Below are 18508 nucleotides of genomic sequence, written 5' to 3'. Positions count from 1 at the left end.
GCCTTGGTGAGGCCTCACCTGGAATATTGTGTTCAGTTTTGGTCTCCTAATCTGAGGAAGTACGTTCTTGCTATTGAGGGAGTGCAGCGAAGGTACACCAGACTGATTCCCGGGATGGCTATAAGGAGAGACTGCATATGAGGAGAGACTGGATCAACTGGGCTTTTATACACTGGAGTTTAGAAGGATGAGAGGGGATCTCATAGAAACACATAAGATTCTGACAGGACGGGACAGGTTAGATGCGGGTAGAATGTTCCCGATGATGGGGCAGTCCAGGACCAGGGGACATAGTTTTAGGATAAGGGATAAACCATTTAGGACTGAGATGAGGAGAAACTTCTTCACTCAGAGAGTTGTTAACCTGTGTAATTCCCCGAGAGTTGTTGATGCCAGTTCATTGGATATATTCAAGAGGGAGTTAGATATGGCCCTTACGACTAAGGGGATCAAGGGGTATGGAGAGAAAGCAGGAAAGGGAATAATCAGCCATGATCTTATTGAATGGTGGTGCAGGCTCGAAGGGCCGAATGGCCTACTCCTGCATCTATTTCTATGTTTCTATGTTTCTATATTTCTATGTTTCTATGTTTAGGACAGCCCGTCCGGAATGGAGATTTGCTGTCTGCCTCCTACCTCCCTCCCTTACTCCTCCTTCTCCTCCTCCTCCTCTCCCTCATGCTCCTGAGGTTGTCCTGTAACCCCTGGTGGCAAGGGCTGTGCCGTCATGTTTGCCAAGTTGTGGAGGATGCAGCAGATCACGATAAAATGGGACACCAACTCTGGTGTGTACTAGAGGGCCCCTCCGGAGCAATCAAGGCAGAAGAATCATTGCTTGAGCACTCCAATGGCCTGCTTGACAATGGTCCCTGTGACAGCATGGCTGTCATTATATGAGTTCTGGCCACGAGTGGTGGGGTTGTGAAGGGGAGTCATCAGCCAGCTGCGGAGAGGATAGTCCTTGTCTCCAAGCAGCCACCCTCGGGTTTAACGTGGTGGCTGGAAGATTGCTGGCACAGTGGACTGGCACAGAATAAGGGCATCATAACTGTTGCCAGGATAACGGGCATTTACCATCATAATGCGCTGGGCGTGGTTGCACAACAACTGTGCATTACGTGAGTGGTAGCCTTTACGGTTACGGAACATCTCATTGCCCAAAGCCACGTGGATGCAGTCGATGGCGCCCTGCACCATGGGGAAGCCCGCTATCCTGGAAAAGTCACATGCATGCTCATCCTGCTTCTCTCTGTTCAGAGCTATGACAATGAAGTACCTTGTCCTGGAGTAGAGAGCCTCTGTGACCTCCCGGATGCAGCGATGGATGGCGAACTGGGAGATGTTAGCTGTGCCTGTTGATGTAGCCTTTTGATGAAAACAATTGAGGGCCACAGTGACCTATAGGACCATTGCTCTGAGGCTGCTAGACTGGTTGCAAGAGGTGATAGAGTTCTGTGCCCACCTCTTGGTGAAGCTGAGCTTCCTACTACACTGCTCCTGGCTTAAGTGCAGATAGGAGAAGTGCTCTCGGAAGACCCTAGCTGGGTAAGGCCTTTTATTCAAAGCCCCCCTGCCTCTCCTCCTCCTCCCTCTACTAGCATCTTCTCCTTTTCTTCGCTGCCTCTGCTCCATTTCCTTCAGTGGGAGGGGAACTGAACAAAAGAACCCTTGAGACTATAAGCAAGTGGTGTGAGCAGAAGTCTACAAATAAGAATGAAGGCGTTCTCCACTTGCAGCAACATTCCCTGTGACCTCAGCAACTTTAAATAAGTTTAGAAAGCGTTGCAGAAACTTAGACAGAGCCAGTAGAATTGAACAAACATGTTAGCTGCAAGTTGTTGAGAATGATCCCTTTAACTAGCGCTGCTAGGGGCTCCATCCTGCTGCTAAACACGTTCAGCTGGTCGTGATTAAGAGAGGGCCGTAAGTGGAGTGGCAATGTCCAAAATGGCAGATTATGCGTCAAATCAGCGTTGCACACTCATTGACTTCACGAGCTGCCTCATTTCTGCAGTGAGCGCAGGCAACGGCTGCGCTGCTGACCTACACAAAATGGTGGCCGCTGAGGGACTTGCCGAAGTGGGCGGAAGTGAGTCGGCCGCCATTTTCTCTTCAAAATGGGTCTTACCGGCCGGCGCTAAACCCCAGAATTTCTAGGCCGGGGTTCCACAATACAACCCTCTTTTCCCTGGTATGAATTGGCAAACTCACTCTGAAATGCTGCAAAGATTGGAAACTAAAATTTTAGACTCGTGTAATTGGAATGCTATCCTGAGGTTAGGGTTAAAATAAATTGGTGGAAGATTTCTTCTGTTTGCTATTTGTAATTTGTAAATTGTAAATGCGAGTGCATACAACATGTTTATAGTTTCACTGCAAATGGACAACAGAGGAAATTTCCCTCACTGTTAAGTTAGGCAAAATGGAGAGGTTTATTCTGTATCTAATCTATGCTATACTTGACTTTATGATGTAACTGAGGTGTCAATTTTCTAAGTACTTGATTCCATCAATGGATAGAAAATCATGGGCAGCCTATGAGATTTTCTGAAATGCAGGCAGTGTGTAGTTGGAAAATCAACCCTTGGATATAAATGTGGAAATATCTCCACTCGCTAATCATAGAATCATAGAAGTTTACAGCACGGAAGGAGGCCATTTTGGTCCATCGTGTCCATGCCGGCCAACAAGAGGCTATCCAGCCTAATTCCACTTTCCAGCTCTAGGTCCGTAACCCTGCAGGTTACGGCACTTCAGGTGGACATCCAAGTACTTTTTAAATGTGGTGAGGGTTTCTGTCTCTACCATCCTTTCTGGCAGTGAGTTCCAGACCCCCACAACCCTCGGCATGAAGAAATTTCCCCTCAAATCCCCTCTAAACCTTCTACCAATCACTTTAAATTTATGCCCCCTGGTTGTTGACCCCTCTGCTAAGGGAAATAAGTCCGATCTATCCATTATATCTAGGCCCCTCATAATTTTATACACCTCAATGAGGTCTCCCCTCTGCCTCCCCTGTTCCAATGAAAACAAATGCAGCCTATCTAATCTGTCCTCATAGCTTAGATTCTCCACTCCCGGCAACATCCTCGTAAATCTCCTCTTTACTCTCTCCAGTGCAATCACGTCCTTCTTGTAATGCGGTGACCAGAACTGAATGCAGTACTCCAGCTATGGCCTAACCAGAGATTTATACAGTTCAAGCATAATCCCCGTGCTCTTGTATTCTATGACTCGGCTAATAAAGGCAAGCATTCCATATGCCTTCTTACCAACCTTACCTACCTGGCCTGCTGCTTTCAGGGATCTGTGGACATACACTCCAAGGTCCCTTTTTCCCTCTACATTTCTCAGTATTCTACCATTTAATGTGTATTCCCTTTCCTTGATAGCCCTCCGCAAATGCATTACCTCACACTTCTCCGAATTAAATTCCATTTGCCACTGTTCTGCCCACCTGACCAGTTGATTGATATCTTCCTGCAGCTTTCTTCTTCATTATCAACCATACAGCCACTTTTAGTATCATCTGCAAACTTTTTAATCATATCCGCTATATTCAAGTCTAGATCATTGATGTGTATCACAAAAAGCAAGGGACCTAGTGCTGAGCCCTGCGGAACCCCACTGGAAACATCCTTCCAGCCACAAAAACACCCATCAACCTTCATCGACCATCCTGGTTACGACCTTGAAAAATTCAATTAAGTTAGTCGGACATGACCTTCCCTTAACAAATCTGTGCTGACTGCCCTTGATTAATCCGTGTCTTTCTAAGTGAAGATTTATCCTGTCCTTCAGGATTTTTTCCAATAATTTTCCCACCACTGAGGTTAGACTGACTGGCCTATAATTACTCAGTCTATCCCTTTATCCCTTCTTAAACAAAGGTACCACATTAGCAGTCTTCCAGTCCTCTGGCACTCCACCTAAATCCAGAGAGGATTGGAAAATGATCATCAAACTCTGCTATTTTCTCTTTTGCTTCATTTAACAGCCTGGGATACATTTAATCTGGACCTGGGGACTTATCCACTCTCAAAGCTGTTAAACCCCTTAATAACTCCTCTCTCACTATATTTATTTCATTTAAAACTTCACACTTCTCCTCCCTAATTGCAATGTCTGCATTGCCTCTCTCTTTTGTGAAAACAGATGCAAAGTATTCATTAAGAACCATACCCACATCTTCCGCCTCCACACACAGATCCCCCTCATGATCTCTAATAGGCCCTACCCTTTCTTTAGTTATCCTCTTGCTCTTAATATATTTGTAAAACATCTTTGGGTTTTCCTTGATTTTACTTGCCAATAATTTTTCATGCTCTCTGTTTGCTTTCCTAATATCCTTTTTAATTTCACCCCTAGACTTTCTATACTCCTCGAGAGATTCTGCAGTATTTAGCCCTCGGTATCTGTCATAAGCCTCCTTTTTTTTTCTTTATCCTACCCTTGTATGTCCCTCGATATCCAGGGGGCTCTAGATTTGTTAATCCCACCCTTTTTCTTTAAGGGCACATATTTGACCTGAACCCTACGGATCTCCTCCTTGAATATCTCCCACTGCTCTGACACTGATTTACCTTCAAGTAGTTGTTTCTAGTCTACTGTGGCCAAATCACTTCTCATCTTAGCAAAGTTGGCTTTTCCCTAATTTAAAACTTTTATTCCTGGTCTATCCTTGTCCTTTTCCATAACTACCTTAAATCTAACTGAATTATGGTCAGTAGCACTTAAATGCTCTCCCACTGATACCCCTTCGACCTGTCCAGCTTCATTCCCTAAAACTAAATCCAGAACCGCCCCGTCCCATGTCGGGCTTGCTACATACTTGCTAAAAAAATTCTCTTGAATACATTTTAGAAATTCCGCACCCTCTATACCCTTCACACTAATTTTGTCCCAGTTAATATTAGGATAGTTGAAATCCCCTACTATTACTGCCCTATAGATTTTGCACTTCTCAGAAATGTGCCTACATATTTGCTCTTCTACCTCCCTCTCACTGTTTGGTGGTCTATATTACACTCCCAGCAGTGTAATTGCCCCTTTTTTGTTTTTCAGTTTGACCAATATGGCCTCATCTGATGATCCCTCTAACATATCATTCCTCCTCACACCAGTAATAGTTTCTTTAATCAATACCACGACCCCCCCTCCCTTTTTACCCCCCTGTCTATCCTGTCTGAAAATCCTGTAACCAGAAATGTTGAGCTGCCATACCTGCCCCTCTTTTAGCCATATCTCTGTAATAGCTACAATATCGTACTCCCAAATGTCTACCTGTGCTCTCAGCTCATCTGCCTTATTCACTATACTCCTTACCCCTTGAAGTATATGCAATTTAGAACAGCCAGACCTCTTTGTTGACTACTTTCTAGCCCTTGTTCCCTTGTTTCCTCTGTCCTTCAAATTCACTTTCTACATTTTTGCTTTCCAATTCCAGCTTTACTCACCTCCCTACTGAATCTATTCTCAGGTTCCCATCCCCCTGCCAAGCTAGTTTAAATCCTCCCCAATAGCACTAGCAAACCCCCCCCCCCGCCCCCGCCACGCGAGAATATTGTTTCCGGCTCTGTTGAGTTGCAACCCGTCCGGCTTGTACAGGTCCCATCTTCCCCAGAAGCGGTCCCAATGTCCCAAGAATCTAATGTTGGGATTTTCCACCTTACTGAGCACTGATTTGCTTAAACAGAAAAATAATTAACCTTGTATATGTGGCCTGCACCATCTTGCTCTCCTGCCTACAGCTAAAGGAAAATAAAACAATATTTGATTGCTATGGAGTAAGGATACAATAGATCAAAATCATGTTTAAAAAATGTAGATACAAAAATGAATAAGCTCTTTGGGACTATGGTAGCCTTGCTGTAACATAGTATGGAATTAAAATATGATTACATGAAGGATGCTTGATGATGGACAGTGGATTACAAGGAAATAATCCAAACCAGAAAATGACATAAATCACAAAGCAAAGCTTGAGAAGTTTGTTCGTTAGTTGAACCCAGATATTGGATTACTGTTTGTAAGGTTTTTGCAGAGATTTAGCTATATTTGTTCATTGTTTTGAATTAAAAAAAAACATTTATATTAAAATTGTTCTTTGGTTGCAATAATCTGTTGTACGTCCTTTGCACCTGTGACATTGTCTCTCTTCATCTTTTTCCACCGCTCTGCCAACTTCAACACTGTCAATCACTCCGCCCTCCATCATCACTGTGGTCCAATTCCATGGCACTGCCACATCTTGGTCCCATTCCCACCTGTCCCATCAGTCAGTACATTTCCTTCTAAGGCTTGTTTTTCTGCGTACACCAGTGCTACACTTTTGGCCTCCTCCACCACCCTCATCTATTTGCTACCTTTCAGCAACGCCATCCATCAATATGGCATCAGTTTCTATATGTATGCTGATGACATCCCAGATTTACTTCTCTACCACTAGCCTCAATTCTATGTCTGCCGCCATGGTGTCTTACTGCCTCTGACCCCTTTCCTCTGTCACAGTCACCTCTAACACCAAGTGCAAGGAGCTCATGCATTCTTTCTCATAAAGCCTTTCCAGCCTAACATCAGCAAGTCCAAAGCTATTCTGTTTGGTTTTCACAAGAAACTTCATACCACAGGTAACAATGCCACCTATACTCTTAGCTGAACCCTGCACAACCTTGGTATCCTTGTTGGACCCTAAGGTAAGCTTTGAACCTGTTCTGTTACCAAGATTGACAATCTCTGTAAGATTGCTTGCTTACGTACCTACCTTGCCCTACTGCTGCTGAAACCCTTACCAACTTCTTTGTATACTGATTTGTTCAACACTGTCCTTACCTGGCTCCTGAGCTCCATACTACAGAGACTCCAACTTATTCATGACTCTGTTGCTCCTAACTTATACTGTCCTGCTCATCACCAACCTCCATTGACTGCCATCCCAAATATATTGATATCAAAGTCTTTGTTCTCATTTTGAAACGATTTAATTGCCTTGCTCCAGCCCCATGCTCCAGCATGTGCGTTCTGCTCTTCTGACTCATTTCTATTATGTGTGTCTCCTCCTTCTCTTCACCATCAGTGGTAAAGTGTTCATCCACCATATCCTTAAACTCTGTCATGCTCTCCCTAAATCCTTTTGCCTTCCCACATCTCTCTTCAAAAGCCTCTTCATAAACCTACTTCTTTGATAGTATTTTTGGTCACCTCCCATAACTTCTCTCTCACTTCTTGCTAAATGTCTTCTGGTTTCCTCTGGTTTCATGCAAAGTCTTTGGGATGTGGTATTCTATGAAAAGTCCTACATAAATGCAAGTTACTGTTGTGTTAGTTCAAATCCCACCATGGCAGTTTGAGAATTTTAATTCAGTTTTTAAAACGCTGGAAATATAAAGCTGACCATGAAACAGTTGGATTGTCATAAAAACCCATTGGTTCATTAATATCCTTCAGGGAGGGAAACTTACCGTTCTTATCTTGTCTGGCCTATATGTGACTCCAGACCCACAGCAACTCTTAATGGCCTTCTGAAGTGGTCTAGCTATTCGTCAGTGTGCAACTAGGGATGGGCAGTAAAAGCCAGCCTTGCCAGTGAGACCCACATCCTGAGAATGATTATTAAGAAAGTACAGAGTGACATTGAGAGAGTCTTACAAAGTGATTGGTGGATAACTCTGTGTAATGATTCTGAGGACAGACAGCAATACTTCAGGCTAGCACTCAGTGAAGTGGGACTTGACAGACATCAGGTAATTTTGGATGTGGAAACATAGAGTTGTTCATCATCCTCTAAAATGATGATTTTCTAATGTATATACAGGAACATATAAATAGCACAATGTCATTTGTATTTTATATTTTGATTCTCATTCTCTATGTCTATTGCCATGGAGAACCCCTTTGAAAGGTACTGCTCATCCAGTGTTGTTGTGTGAATGCAGCGTTCAGACTATACTCATGCAAAGCATGTCTCTGCAGACATGAAGAACGATTAAATGAAAATGATGAAAAGATGGTTGGGAGTGCCTCTGTGGTACACTGAATGCATCTGACAGTGCTTTTAGGGGTTATAGAGTTAATGATACTTAATACTTAACATCGTTATTTTGGAAGAATGCAATATTTAGAGATATTAGGTAATGGAAACCATAATTAGGTTTTCCAAACTGAAATAACATTTTTTTGATCTAAAATGCTCTTTATCCCACAGTTACACAATTGAAAATTCCACACATGTTATAAAGTTTATTTGTTAGTGAAGTTTTAAACATTTTCACCAAAAGAAAAACATAAAACATTTATTTAAGTTAAAAATTGCCATTGCTTTTCTCCTTCAACTTCTAATCTTTCTCTCATTTAAACTTGAAACCTTTCCATGCATTTTGGTAATTAAAGTGGTGACTTACTACTCTGCATAACAAGATCAGGAATACATTTGGAAAACCTATCCCACCCCTTCTCAGTTGTGCAAATATTTAACTTTCATTGAACAGAGCAGGAAAGACAAAATAAAAAAAAACAAGAAAAGAAGTATCCTGCACTTATGCAAAACAACATAATAATAAAAACCATGCAGATTTGAAATGAAAATGTAAACTGTTTGCACCCCAATAAGCTACTCTCTCATTTGAACTCCAGGGCCCTTCCTTGTGGAACCATGTGGAATAATCATCTTCTTTCCTTCTTGACTACAGTATCTTCAAGGTATTTTATAAGCAGACAGTCAGTGTCCTTAATGCTTACCAGCAGCAGAGCCAGTAGCACATGATATCTTAAATGTAACAATCAAAGAACCATGCAAGATTTTGGTATTTCCGTCAGCTTACAGATGTGCAGAACCTGTGTCCAAATGCTGCACTGTCAACTCTAAACAAAAAAGAACGGCATCAAAGCACACTAGTGTTTCGTTACCATCCAGTCAAGAGTAACTAGTCATAAAAAACACCGATTGCAGACTTTTCCAAATCTCCATTTTGGAATGTAAACTTATATCTTCAGACATACTGTAATCAACAACTCCCTTCTGACACACAGGACTAATCCCTGCATTCCTCAATCCACTGGGAATTTAGTTTCATTTAAACCGCTCAATGTTTTGCGTCCATTATTCGTCAAAGTTTCTAGAGCAAAATTCAACTGTGTACTTTTATTATACACAGCACGGTCTACAAGTGCATGTTAAATTATATGAACATACTCTTCTTAAAAATCTGATTTTACATTTAAATTTCAGAAAAGAAGTTAGTAAATACTTAGCAAAGCATCAGTGTTATATACATCTGAGCATCTGTTCCAGTCAAGTCTTGTATTCTTAAAGTATAGTACTTAACCTGAAAGTAAAGGCATTGCGTCCATGGGTATTACAATATATTATTATAAAATGGCTTGATTCTTATTCTGCAAGCCAATCAGATTGAATGATAGGTACCATGCCTCAGTTTAAACAGAGAGGGCCTAACTTTCCACAATTTAATTTGTGGGAGGTATATTTAAATTCTTTGAGAATACAAAGGAGAAACAATGTGTAAAGAAATGAAAAAGTGAAATCAGAACAAAATGTAAAATTCCCACAAGATAAAGGGAGGAAACAGTGGGGAAAATATAAAGCTTTAGCCAACATAATAAAATTAGAATGACAATTAGCATTTTTTGATAAACTTGGATGTTGTAATAAAATTGCAAAGTTTATGACATAGAAGAGAAATTCAAAAATGAAAACTTGTTATCGTTAAGATTTTTACTAGCTTTTGGGTTTTACCAATACTCAGCATATATCTAATGATGATATTGTAACTATAGGAAATGAAATCAGTAAAGTGCTGATTGTGTATTAATTTGCCACAACTGATCACTGGCGTCCTCTTTTCTGTCTAACTTAGTCTATCTTTGTCACCACTGCATTACCTCCATCTCCCCCACCTTCAAATAAAGGACTAAACCTTCAATCCAGTATCCACCCGAGAACACTGCAACATGCACTTTGTCCCTACATGGCCATGCTAATAATAACAAACTAATTAACTAAGTCAAATGAAATAAGTGTATACTTCCCTAAAAATATAAATCCCGGTGAATAAGAGCACAACAGAAGTGCACATTCTCCTTTAATACAACAAACTCTAGCATCTTTTATTCATTTATGGGTGTAGGCACTGTTGGCAAAGCCAGTATTTATTGCGCATCCTTAATTGCCCTTGATAAGCTCGTGGTGAGCCGCCTTCTTGAACCGCTGCAGTCCGTGAGGTGAAGGCACTCCCACATTGCTATTAGGGAGGGAGTTCTAGGATTTTGATCCAGCGACTATGAAGGAATAATATAATGTCAAGTCAGGATGGTGTGTAACTTGGAGGGGAACTTGGAGGTGTTCCCATGCGCCTGCTACTCTTGTCCTTCTAGGTGGTAGAGGTCATGGGTTTGGGAGGTGCTGTTGAAGAAGATTTGGTGAGTTGTTGCACTGCATCTTATAAATGTATAGATTGCAGACATGGTGGTGGAGGGAGTGAATGTTTAAGATGGTGGATAGGGTGCCAATCAAGCGGGCTAGTTTTTCCTGTATGATGTTGAGCTTCTTGAGTGTTGCTGGAGCGGCACTCATTCAGGCAAGTAGAGGAACATGGAGATGGCAGAAACTCTGAACAAATATTTTGTATCAGTCTTTCATCATCATCATAGGCGGTCCCTTGAACGAGGATGACTTGCTTCCACGAGAGTTCACAGATGTTTCAATGAAGGACCCGATGTTCCAGTTGAGGGGGTGGAAGATGCCTGTGCGTGAATTTTTTTAACGTGTGGTGACCGTTGCACATCAGCCACCACACGGGCTTGACAGAGCTAGGCCTTTATCCAGTGGCAAGGATTAACCAGGATGACTGGAGATCTGCTCTGCTGCACGGACCTAGTGCACACACATATCGCAATGTTGCCCCTGGGCCCTCGGCTCTTCTGGGCCCGTATCGTCATTCGCTGCCACGATGTTCCAGGGCCCGGCCCTCCAGCTCTATTTATAGCCCCGACCAGCGGTGGTGTTCTCACACAGGTCGGGGTGGCCCACGATGTTCCAGGGCCCGGCCCTCCAGCTCTATTTATAGCCCCGACCAGCGGTGGTGTTCTCACACAGGTCGGGGTGGCCCATGATGTTCCATGGCCCAGCTCCAGCTCTATTTATAACCCCGACCTGCGGTGGTGTTCTCACACAGGTCGGGGCAGCCCATGATGTTCCAGGGCCCAGCTCCAGCTCTATTTATAACCCCGACCAGCGGTGGTGTTCTCACACAGGTCGGGGCAGCCCATGATGTTCCATGGCCCAGCTCCAGCTCTATTTATAGCCCCGACCAGCGGTGGTGTTCTCACACAGGTCGGGGTGGCCCATGATGTTCCAGGACACGGCGCTCCAGCTCTACTTATAGCAGGTTGGGGCTATAAATAGAGATCAGTCTTTATGGTAGAGGACACTAACAATATTCCAACAGTGGATAGTCAAGGGGCTATAGGGGAAGAGGAACGTAACACAATCACCATCACTAAGGAGGTGGTACTCAGTAAGATAATGGGACTAAAGGCAGATAAATCCCCTGGACCTGATGGCTTGCATCCTAAGTGTTATATATGAATACTTGTATTTAGTCTGTACAGCCACCAGAGGGCTCATCCCCTGGAGTCCCAAGGGATCCCATAATCCTTTATGACAACTGGTGACAAGATACAGATAGCGAACCCAAAGATGCAGAGAACTGTGGGCATCCTGGAGAAATTCTTGGAGGGAGATGATTGGGAAACTTTTGTGGAGCGACTCGACCAAAACTTTGTAACCAACGAGCTAGATGGAGAAGAGAATACTGCCAAACGAAGGGCAATCCTCCTCACTGTCTGTGGGGCACCAACATATGGCCTCATGAAAGATTTGTTTACTCCAGCGAAACCCACGAAGAAATCGTACACAATTTGTGCACACTGATCCGAGAGCATTTGAACCCGAACGAAAGCGTTCTGATGGCGAGGTACCGGTTCTACACCTACAAAAGGTCTGAAGACCAGGAAGTGGCGAGCTAGGTCGAGCTTTGCAGGACATTACGAATTTGAAGAACATTTGGAGCACATGCTCAGAGACTTTTTCGTACTTGGCATTGGCCACAAAACCATACTTCGCAAACTTTTGACCGTAGAGACCCCAACCTTGAGCAAGGCCAGAGTGATAGCCTAGGCGTTCATTGCCACGAGTGACAATACTAAACAAATCTTTCAGCATCCAAGTGCTGCTACAAGTGCTGTGAACAAAATGATGTTGTTTTCGAATCGCAACGTACAGGGCAGGTCACACATGCCTGCTGATGCACATCCGCAGATGTATCAGAGTCCACCATCAAGGGCATTAACACCTTGTTGGCGCTGCGGGGGTGATCATCGTTTCCATTCATGCCGATTCAAAGGGTACATTTGCAAGGGCTGTGGAACAATGGGACACCTCCAACGTATGTGCAGGCGAGCTGCAAATCCTGCTAATCCTGCAAACCACCATGTTGCAGAGGAGGACAGATCCACGGAGGATCATGACGAACCAGAGCCTCAGACCGAGGAGGCAGAGGTACATGGAGTGCACACATTCACCATGAATTGTCCCTCGATAATGCTGAATGTTGAACTAAATGGACTCCCGGTGTCAATGGAGCGGGACACGGGCGCGAGCCAGTCCATCATGGGCAAAAAGACTTTCGAAAGATTGTGGTGCAGCAAGGCCTCAAAGCCAGTCTTAAATCCAGTTCGCACGAAACTAAGAACTTACACAAAAGAACTAATTCCCGTAATCGGCAGTGCTACCGTAAAGGTCTCATACGATGGAGCGGTGCACAAGCTACCACTCTGGGTGGTACTGAGCGGTGGTCCTACGCTGCTCGGCAGGAGCTGGCTGGGAAATATACGCTGGAACTGGGACGATGTCAGAGCGCCATCGCCCGCTGATGACACATCATGTGCCCAGGTCTTAAACAAATTTCCTCACTGTTCGAACCAGGCATCGGGAAATTCCAAGGAGCAAAAGTGCAGATCCACCTAATTCTGGGGGCGTGACCCATCCAGCACAAGGCAAGAGCAGTACCGTACATGATGAGAGAAAGGGTAGAGATTGAGCTAAACCGGCTGCAAAGAGAGGGCATCATTTCACCAATCGAGTTCAACGAGTGGGCCAGTCCTATTGTCCCACTCCTCAAGGGAGATGGCACCATCAGAATCTGTGGCAATTACAAAGTAACTATCAATCGTTTCTCCTTGCAGGACCAATACCCACTACCAATGGCCGACGACCTCTTTGCAATGCTGGCGGGAGGAAAGACGTTCACGAAGCTGGATCGGACTTCAGCCTTCATGACACAGGAACTGGAGGCATCATCGAAGGCCCTCACCTGCATCAACATGCAAAAAGGTCTTTTTATTTATAACAGATGCCCGTTCGGAATACGATCAGCGGCGGCGATATTCCAGAGAAACATGGAACGCTTACTGAAGTTGATCCCGCACACCGTGGTCTTCCAGGAAGACATCTTGATCATGGTCGGGACACAGTCGAGTATCTGCAGAACCTGGAGGAGGTTCTTAATCGACTCAACTGCGTGGGGCTCAGGTTAAAATGCTCAAAGTGCGTTTTCCTGGTGCCTGAAGTGGAGTTCTTGGGAAGGAGGATTGCGGCGGACGGCATCAGGCCCATCAACTCAAAGTCGGAAGCAATTGAAAATGCACCGAGGCCACAGAACGTGACGAAGCTGCAGTCGTCTCTAGGACTCCTGAACTACTTTGGTAACTTCTTACTGGGTCTCAGCACACTGTTAGAACCACTGTATGTCTTACTGCGAAAAGGGGACGAATGGGCATGGAGTAAAAGCCAAGAAAATGCCTTTGTAAAAGCTAGAAAATTGTTATGCTCAAACAAATTGCTTGTGTTGTATGATCTATGTAAGCGTTTCGTACTAGCATGTGATGCGTTGTCATATGGCGTCGAGTGTGTATTGCAACAAGCTAATGATTTTGGGAAACTGCAACCAGTTGCTTACGCAACCAGGAGTCTATCTAAGGCTGAGAGAGCCTACAGCATGATTGAAAAAGAAGCGTTAGCATGTGTCTATGGGGTAAAGAAAATGCATCAATATCTGTTTGGGCTAAAATTCTAATTGGAAACCGAACATAAGCCGCTCATATCCCTATTTTCCGAGAGTAAGGGGATAAATACGAATGAATCGGCCCGCATCCAGAGATGGGCGCTCACGTTGTACATAAGGACATAAGAACATAAGAACATAATAACACAAGAACATAAGAATTAGGAACAGGAGTAGGCCATCTAGCCCCTCGAGCCTGCTCCGCCATTCAACAAGATCATGGCTGATCTGGCCGTGGACTCAGCTCCACTTACCCGCCCGCTCCCCGTAACCCTTAATTCCCTTATTGGTTAAAAATAGATCTATCTGTGACTTGAATACATTCAATGAGCTAGCCTCAACTGCTTCCTTGGGCAGAGAATTCTACAGATTCACAACCCTCTGGGGGTAGAAATTCCTTCTCAACTCGGTTTTAAATTGGCTCCCCCATACTTTGAGGCTGTGCCCCCTAGTTCTAGTCTCCCCGACCAATGGAAACAACCTCTCTGCCTCTATCTTGTCTATCCCTTTCATTATTTTAAATGTTTCTATAAGATCACCCTCATCCTTCTGAACTCCAATGAGTAAAGACCCAGTCTACTCAATCTATCATCATAAGGTAACCCCCTCATCTCCGGAATCAGCCTAGTGAATCGTCTCTGAAATCGTGTAGTGGTCCCCAAGAAGGACAGAGACACCTTCGTCAGTGACCTCCATAGTACCCACCCAGGCATTGTAATGATGAAAGCAATAGCCAGATCCCACGTGTGATGGCCCGGTATTGATGCGGACTTTGAGTCCTGCGTGCACAGATGTAAAACATGCTCGCAGTTAAGCAATGCACCCAGGGAGGCGCCGCTAAGTTTATGGTCTTGGCCCCCCAAACCGTGGTCTACGGTACATGTCGACTATGCAGGCCCGTTCTTGGGTAAAATGCTGCTTGTTGTTGTAGATGCGGACTCCAAATGGAGTGAATGTGATATAATGTCGGCTAGCACGTTCGCTGCCACTACTGAAAGCCTGCGGGCCATGTTTGCCACACACGGCCTACCCGATGTCCTGGTGAGCGACAACGGGCCACGTTTCACTAGTGCTAAGTTCAAAGAATTCATGACCAGCAACGGGATCAAACATGTCACATCTGCCCCATTTAAACCAGCACCCAATGGTCAGGCAGAGAGAGCAGTGCAAACCATCAAGCAGGGCTTGAAGAGGGTAACTGAAGGCTCACTGCAGACTCACCTATCCCGAGTCCTGCTTAGCTACCGCACGAGACCCCACTCATTCACTGGGATCCCACCTGCTGGACTGCTCATGAAAAGAGCACTTAAGACAAGGCTCTCGTTAGTTCACCCTGATCGACATGAACAGGTAGAGAGCAGGCGGCTTCAACAAAGTACATACCATGATAGCGCAAATGTGTCACGTGAAATTGAAATCAATGATCCTGTATTTGTATTGAATTGTGAACAAGGTCCCAAGTGGCTTCCCGGCACTGTCATGGCCAAAGAGTGTTTCGGGTCAAACTTTCAAATGGACTCATTCACCGGAAGCACTTGGACCAAATCAAACAGATTCACGAACTATCCAGAGCAACCCACTTTGGACCCTTCTTTTTTGACCCCCCAACATACACACCAGTGGCAATTGGCACTGCGGTTGGCCATGAAGCAGATCCATCATCCACAGCAGCCCAGCAGGACCCACCACACCAGGCAGCCCAGCAAAGCCAGCTGCACAGCAGCCCAGTGAGGGCCCAACAATTGATTCTCCAATACCAGCTTTCACACCGAGACGATCAACCAGGGCAAGAAGGGCCCCAGATCGACTCACATTGTAAACAGTTATACTATAGACTTTGGAGGTGAGTGTTGTTATATATGTATACTTGTATATACTCTGTACAGCCACCAGATCGCTCATCCCCTGGAGTTGCAAGGGATCCCATAATCCCTTGGGAGCACAGGTATTTAAGGAGGCCTCACAGATTGGAGAGGCACTCTGGAGACCTGCAATAAAAGATTAAGGTCACACATTACTTTAAGCTCACAGTGTTCAGTCTGACCCTTTCTCCATACATAACACTAAGATCTTAAGAGAAGTAGCGGCAGCGATTGTGGATGCATTGGTTGTAATTTACCAAAATTCCCTGGATTCTGGGAGGTCCCAGCAGATTGGAAAACTGCAAATGTGATGCCCCTATTAAAAAAGGAGGCTGACAAAAAGCAGAAAACTATAAACCAGTTAGCCTAACATCTGTGGTTGGGAAAATGTTGGAGTCCATTATTAAAGAAGCAGTAACAGGACATTTGGAAAAGCAAAATTCGGTCAGGCAGAGTCAGCATGGATTTATGAAGGGGAAGTCATGTTTGACAAATTTGCTGGAATTCTTTGAGGATGTAACGAACAGGATGGATAAAGGGGAACCAGTGGATGTGGTGTATTTGGACTTCCACAAGGCATTTGACAAGGTGCCACATAAAAGGTTACTGCACAAGATAAAAGTTCACAGGGTTGGGGGTAATATATTAGCATGGATAGAGGATTGGCTAACTAACAGAAAACAGAGAGTCGTGATAAATGGTTCATTCTCTGGCTGGCAACCAGTAACTAGTGGGGTGCCGCAGGAATCAATGCTGGGACCCCAACTATTTACAATCTATAACGACTTGGAAGAAGGGACTGTATGTAACATAGCCAAGTTTGCTGACAATACAAAGATGGGAGGAAAAGCAATATGTGAAGAGGACACAAAAAATCCACAAACGGACATAGACAGACTCAGTGAGTGGGCAAAAATTTGGCAGATGGAGCATAATGTTGGAAAGTGCGAGGTCATGCACTTTGGCAGAAAAAAATCAAAGAGCAAGTTATTATTTAAATGGAGAAAAATTGCAAAGTGCTGCAGTACAGCGGGACCTGGGGGTACTTGTGCATGAAACACAAAATGATAGTATGCAGGTACAGCAAGTAGTCAGGAAGGCCAATGGAATCTTGGCCTTTATTGCAAAGGGGATGGAGTACAAAAGCAGGAAAGTCTTGCTACAGCTATACAGGGTATTGGTGAGGCCACACCTGGAATACTGCGTGCAGTTTTGGTTTCCATATTGACTGTTGCGTATGCAATAACTGAATACTGTTTAACTCCAAGAGCTATGACCTTGGCTGTGCTTTATTAAGGCCCAAAGAGTCTAATATACAAAATGGCTGGCCTTTTATACTTGGGCTGCACACACATGCGTGCAGCCCAATGGCCTCCAACAGTGACACCATCTAGTGGCTAGTGATCCCAAAGATACATACATGACATTTACGAAAGGATAGACTTGCTTTGGAGGGAGTTCAGAGAAGTTTCACTAGGTTGATTCCGGAGATGAGGGGGTTGACTTATAAGGAAAGGTTGAGTAGTTTGGGCCTCTACTCATTGGAATTCAGAAGAATGAGAGGTGATCTCATCGAAACGTATAAGATTATGAGGGGGCTTGACAAGTTGGATACAGAGAGATGTTTCCACTGATGTGGGAGACTAGAACTAGAGGATATGATCTTAGAATAAGGGGCCGCCCATTTAAAACTGAGGTGAGGAGAAATTTCTTCTCTCAGAGGGTTGTAAATCTGTGGAATTCGCTGCCTCAGAGAACTGTGGAAGCTGGGACATTGAATAAATTTAAGACAGTGTCATGTATGTATGCTTCAGTTTACTAGCCACCAGGTGGTCATTGGGCTGAGTGCACGTGTGTGCGGCCCAGGTATAAAAGGCCAGCCATCTTGTAATGTAATCACTTTGGGCCCTAATAAAGTAGAACCAGGTTTATACCTGTTCAGAGTTTACAGTATTCAGTCTATTGAGTTATTGCATACACAACATTTGGCGACGAGGTGACAAGAACCTTCACATGCAAATTGAGCACAATTGGAATTCTGGCGCGATTCGTGGAGGGAGAAGATTGGGCAGACTTTGTAGCCTGCTTGAACCAGTACTTCGTGGTCAACAAAATGGAGAAAGAGGGGGACGCAGTTCGGTGAAGGGCGGTCCTCCTCACGGTTTGCAGTCCGAAAATCTATGGATTCATAGAGAATCTCTTCTCGCCCAACGGACAAGTCTATGAAACATTGTGTACTCTGGTATGTGACCATCTCAAACCAGATGAAGGCATCATCATCTCAAGATATCGATTCTATACGCACGTTTGTACTGAAGGCCAGGATGTATTGGAATTCATTGCCGACCTAAGATGTCTAGCTGGACCATGTAAGTTTGAAACTGCATTGGCAGACATGCTGCGGGAATTCTTTGTAATCGGCATCAACCTCGAGGTGATCCTGCGTAAGCTACTAGCGGCGGAGACGCTGGATTTGAGCAAGGCCATCACGATTGCCCTATGATGCAT

The 18508-nt window shown here is 44.4% G+C and overlaps 1 protein-coding gene across 1 annotated transcript in view; it reads right to left on the bottom strand.

The window, feature by feature from the left end:
* LOC139275002 (putative nuclease HARBI1) overlaps positions 1 to 6849 on the bottom strand; it is a 44290-nt gene extending 37441 nt beyond the window's left edge. The window contains exons 1-2 of the mRNA XM_070892284.1: positions 6832 to 6849; positions 1075 to 1365 (exon numbers count right to left, since the gene is read on the bottom strand). Of these exons, the coding sequence (XP_070748385.1) occupies positions 1075 to 1365; positions 6832 to 6849 (309 nt within the window). The remainder of the gene's footprint in view (positions 1 to 1074; positions 1366 to 6831) is intronic.
* Between the last annotated feature and the right edge of the window lie 11659 nt (positions 6850 to 18508).

The sequence above is a fragment of the Pristiophorus japonicus genome, chromosome 1 (genome assembly GCF_044704955.1).
Source record: "Pristiophorus japonicus isolate sPriJap1 chromosome 1, sPriJap1.hap1, whole genome shotgun sequence".
In the NCBI taxonomy this organism is placed as follows: Eukaryota; Metazoa; Chordata; class Chondrichthyes; family Pristiophoridae; genus Pristiophorus; species Pristiophorus japonicus.
This window is presented reverse-complemented; position numbering and strand designations above follow the sequence as displayed.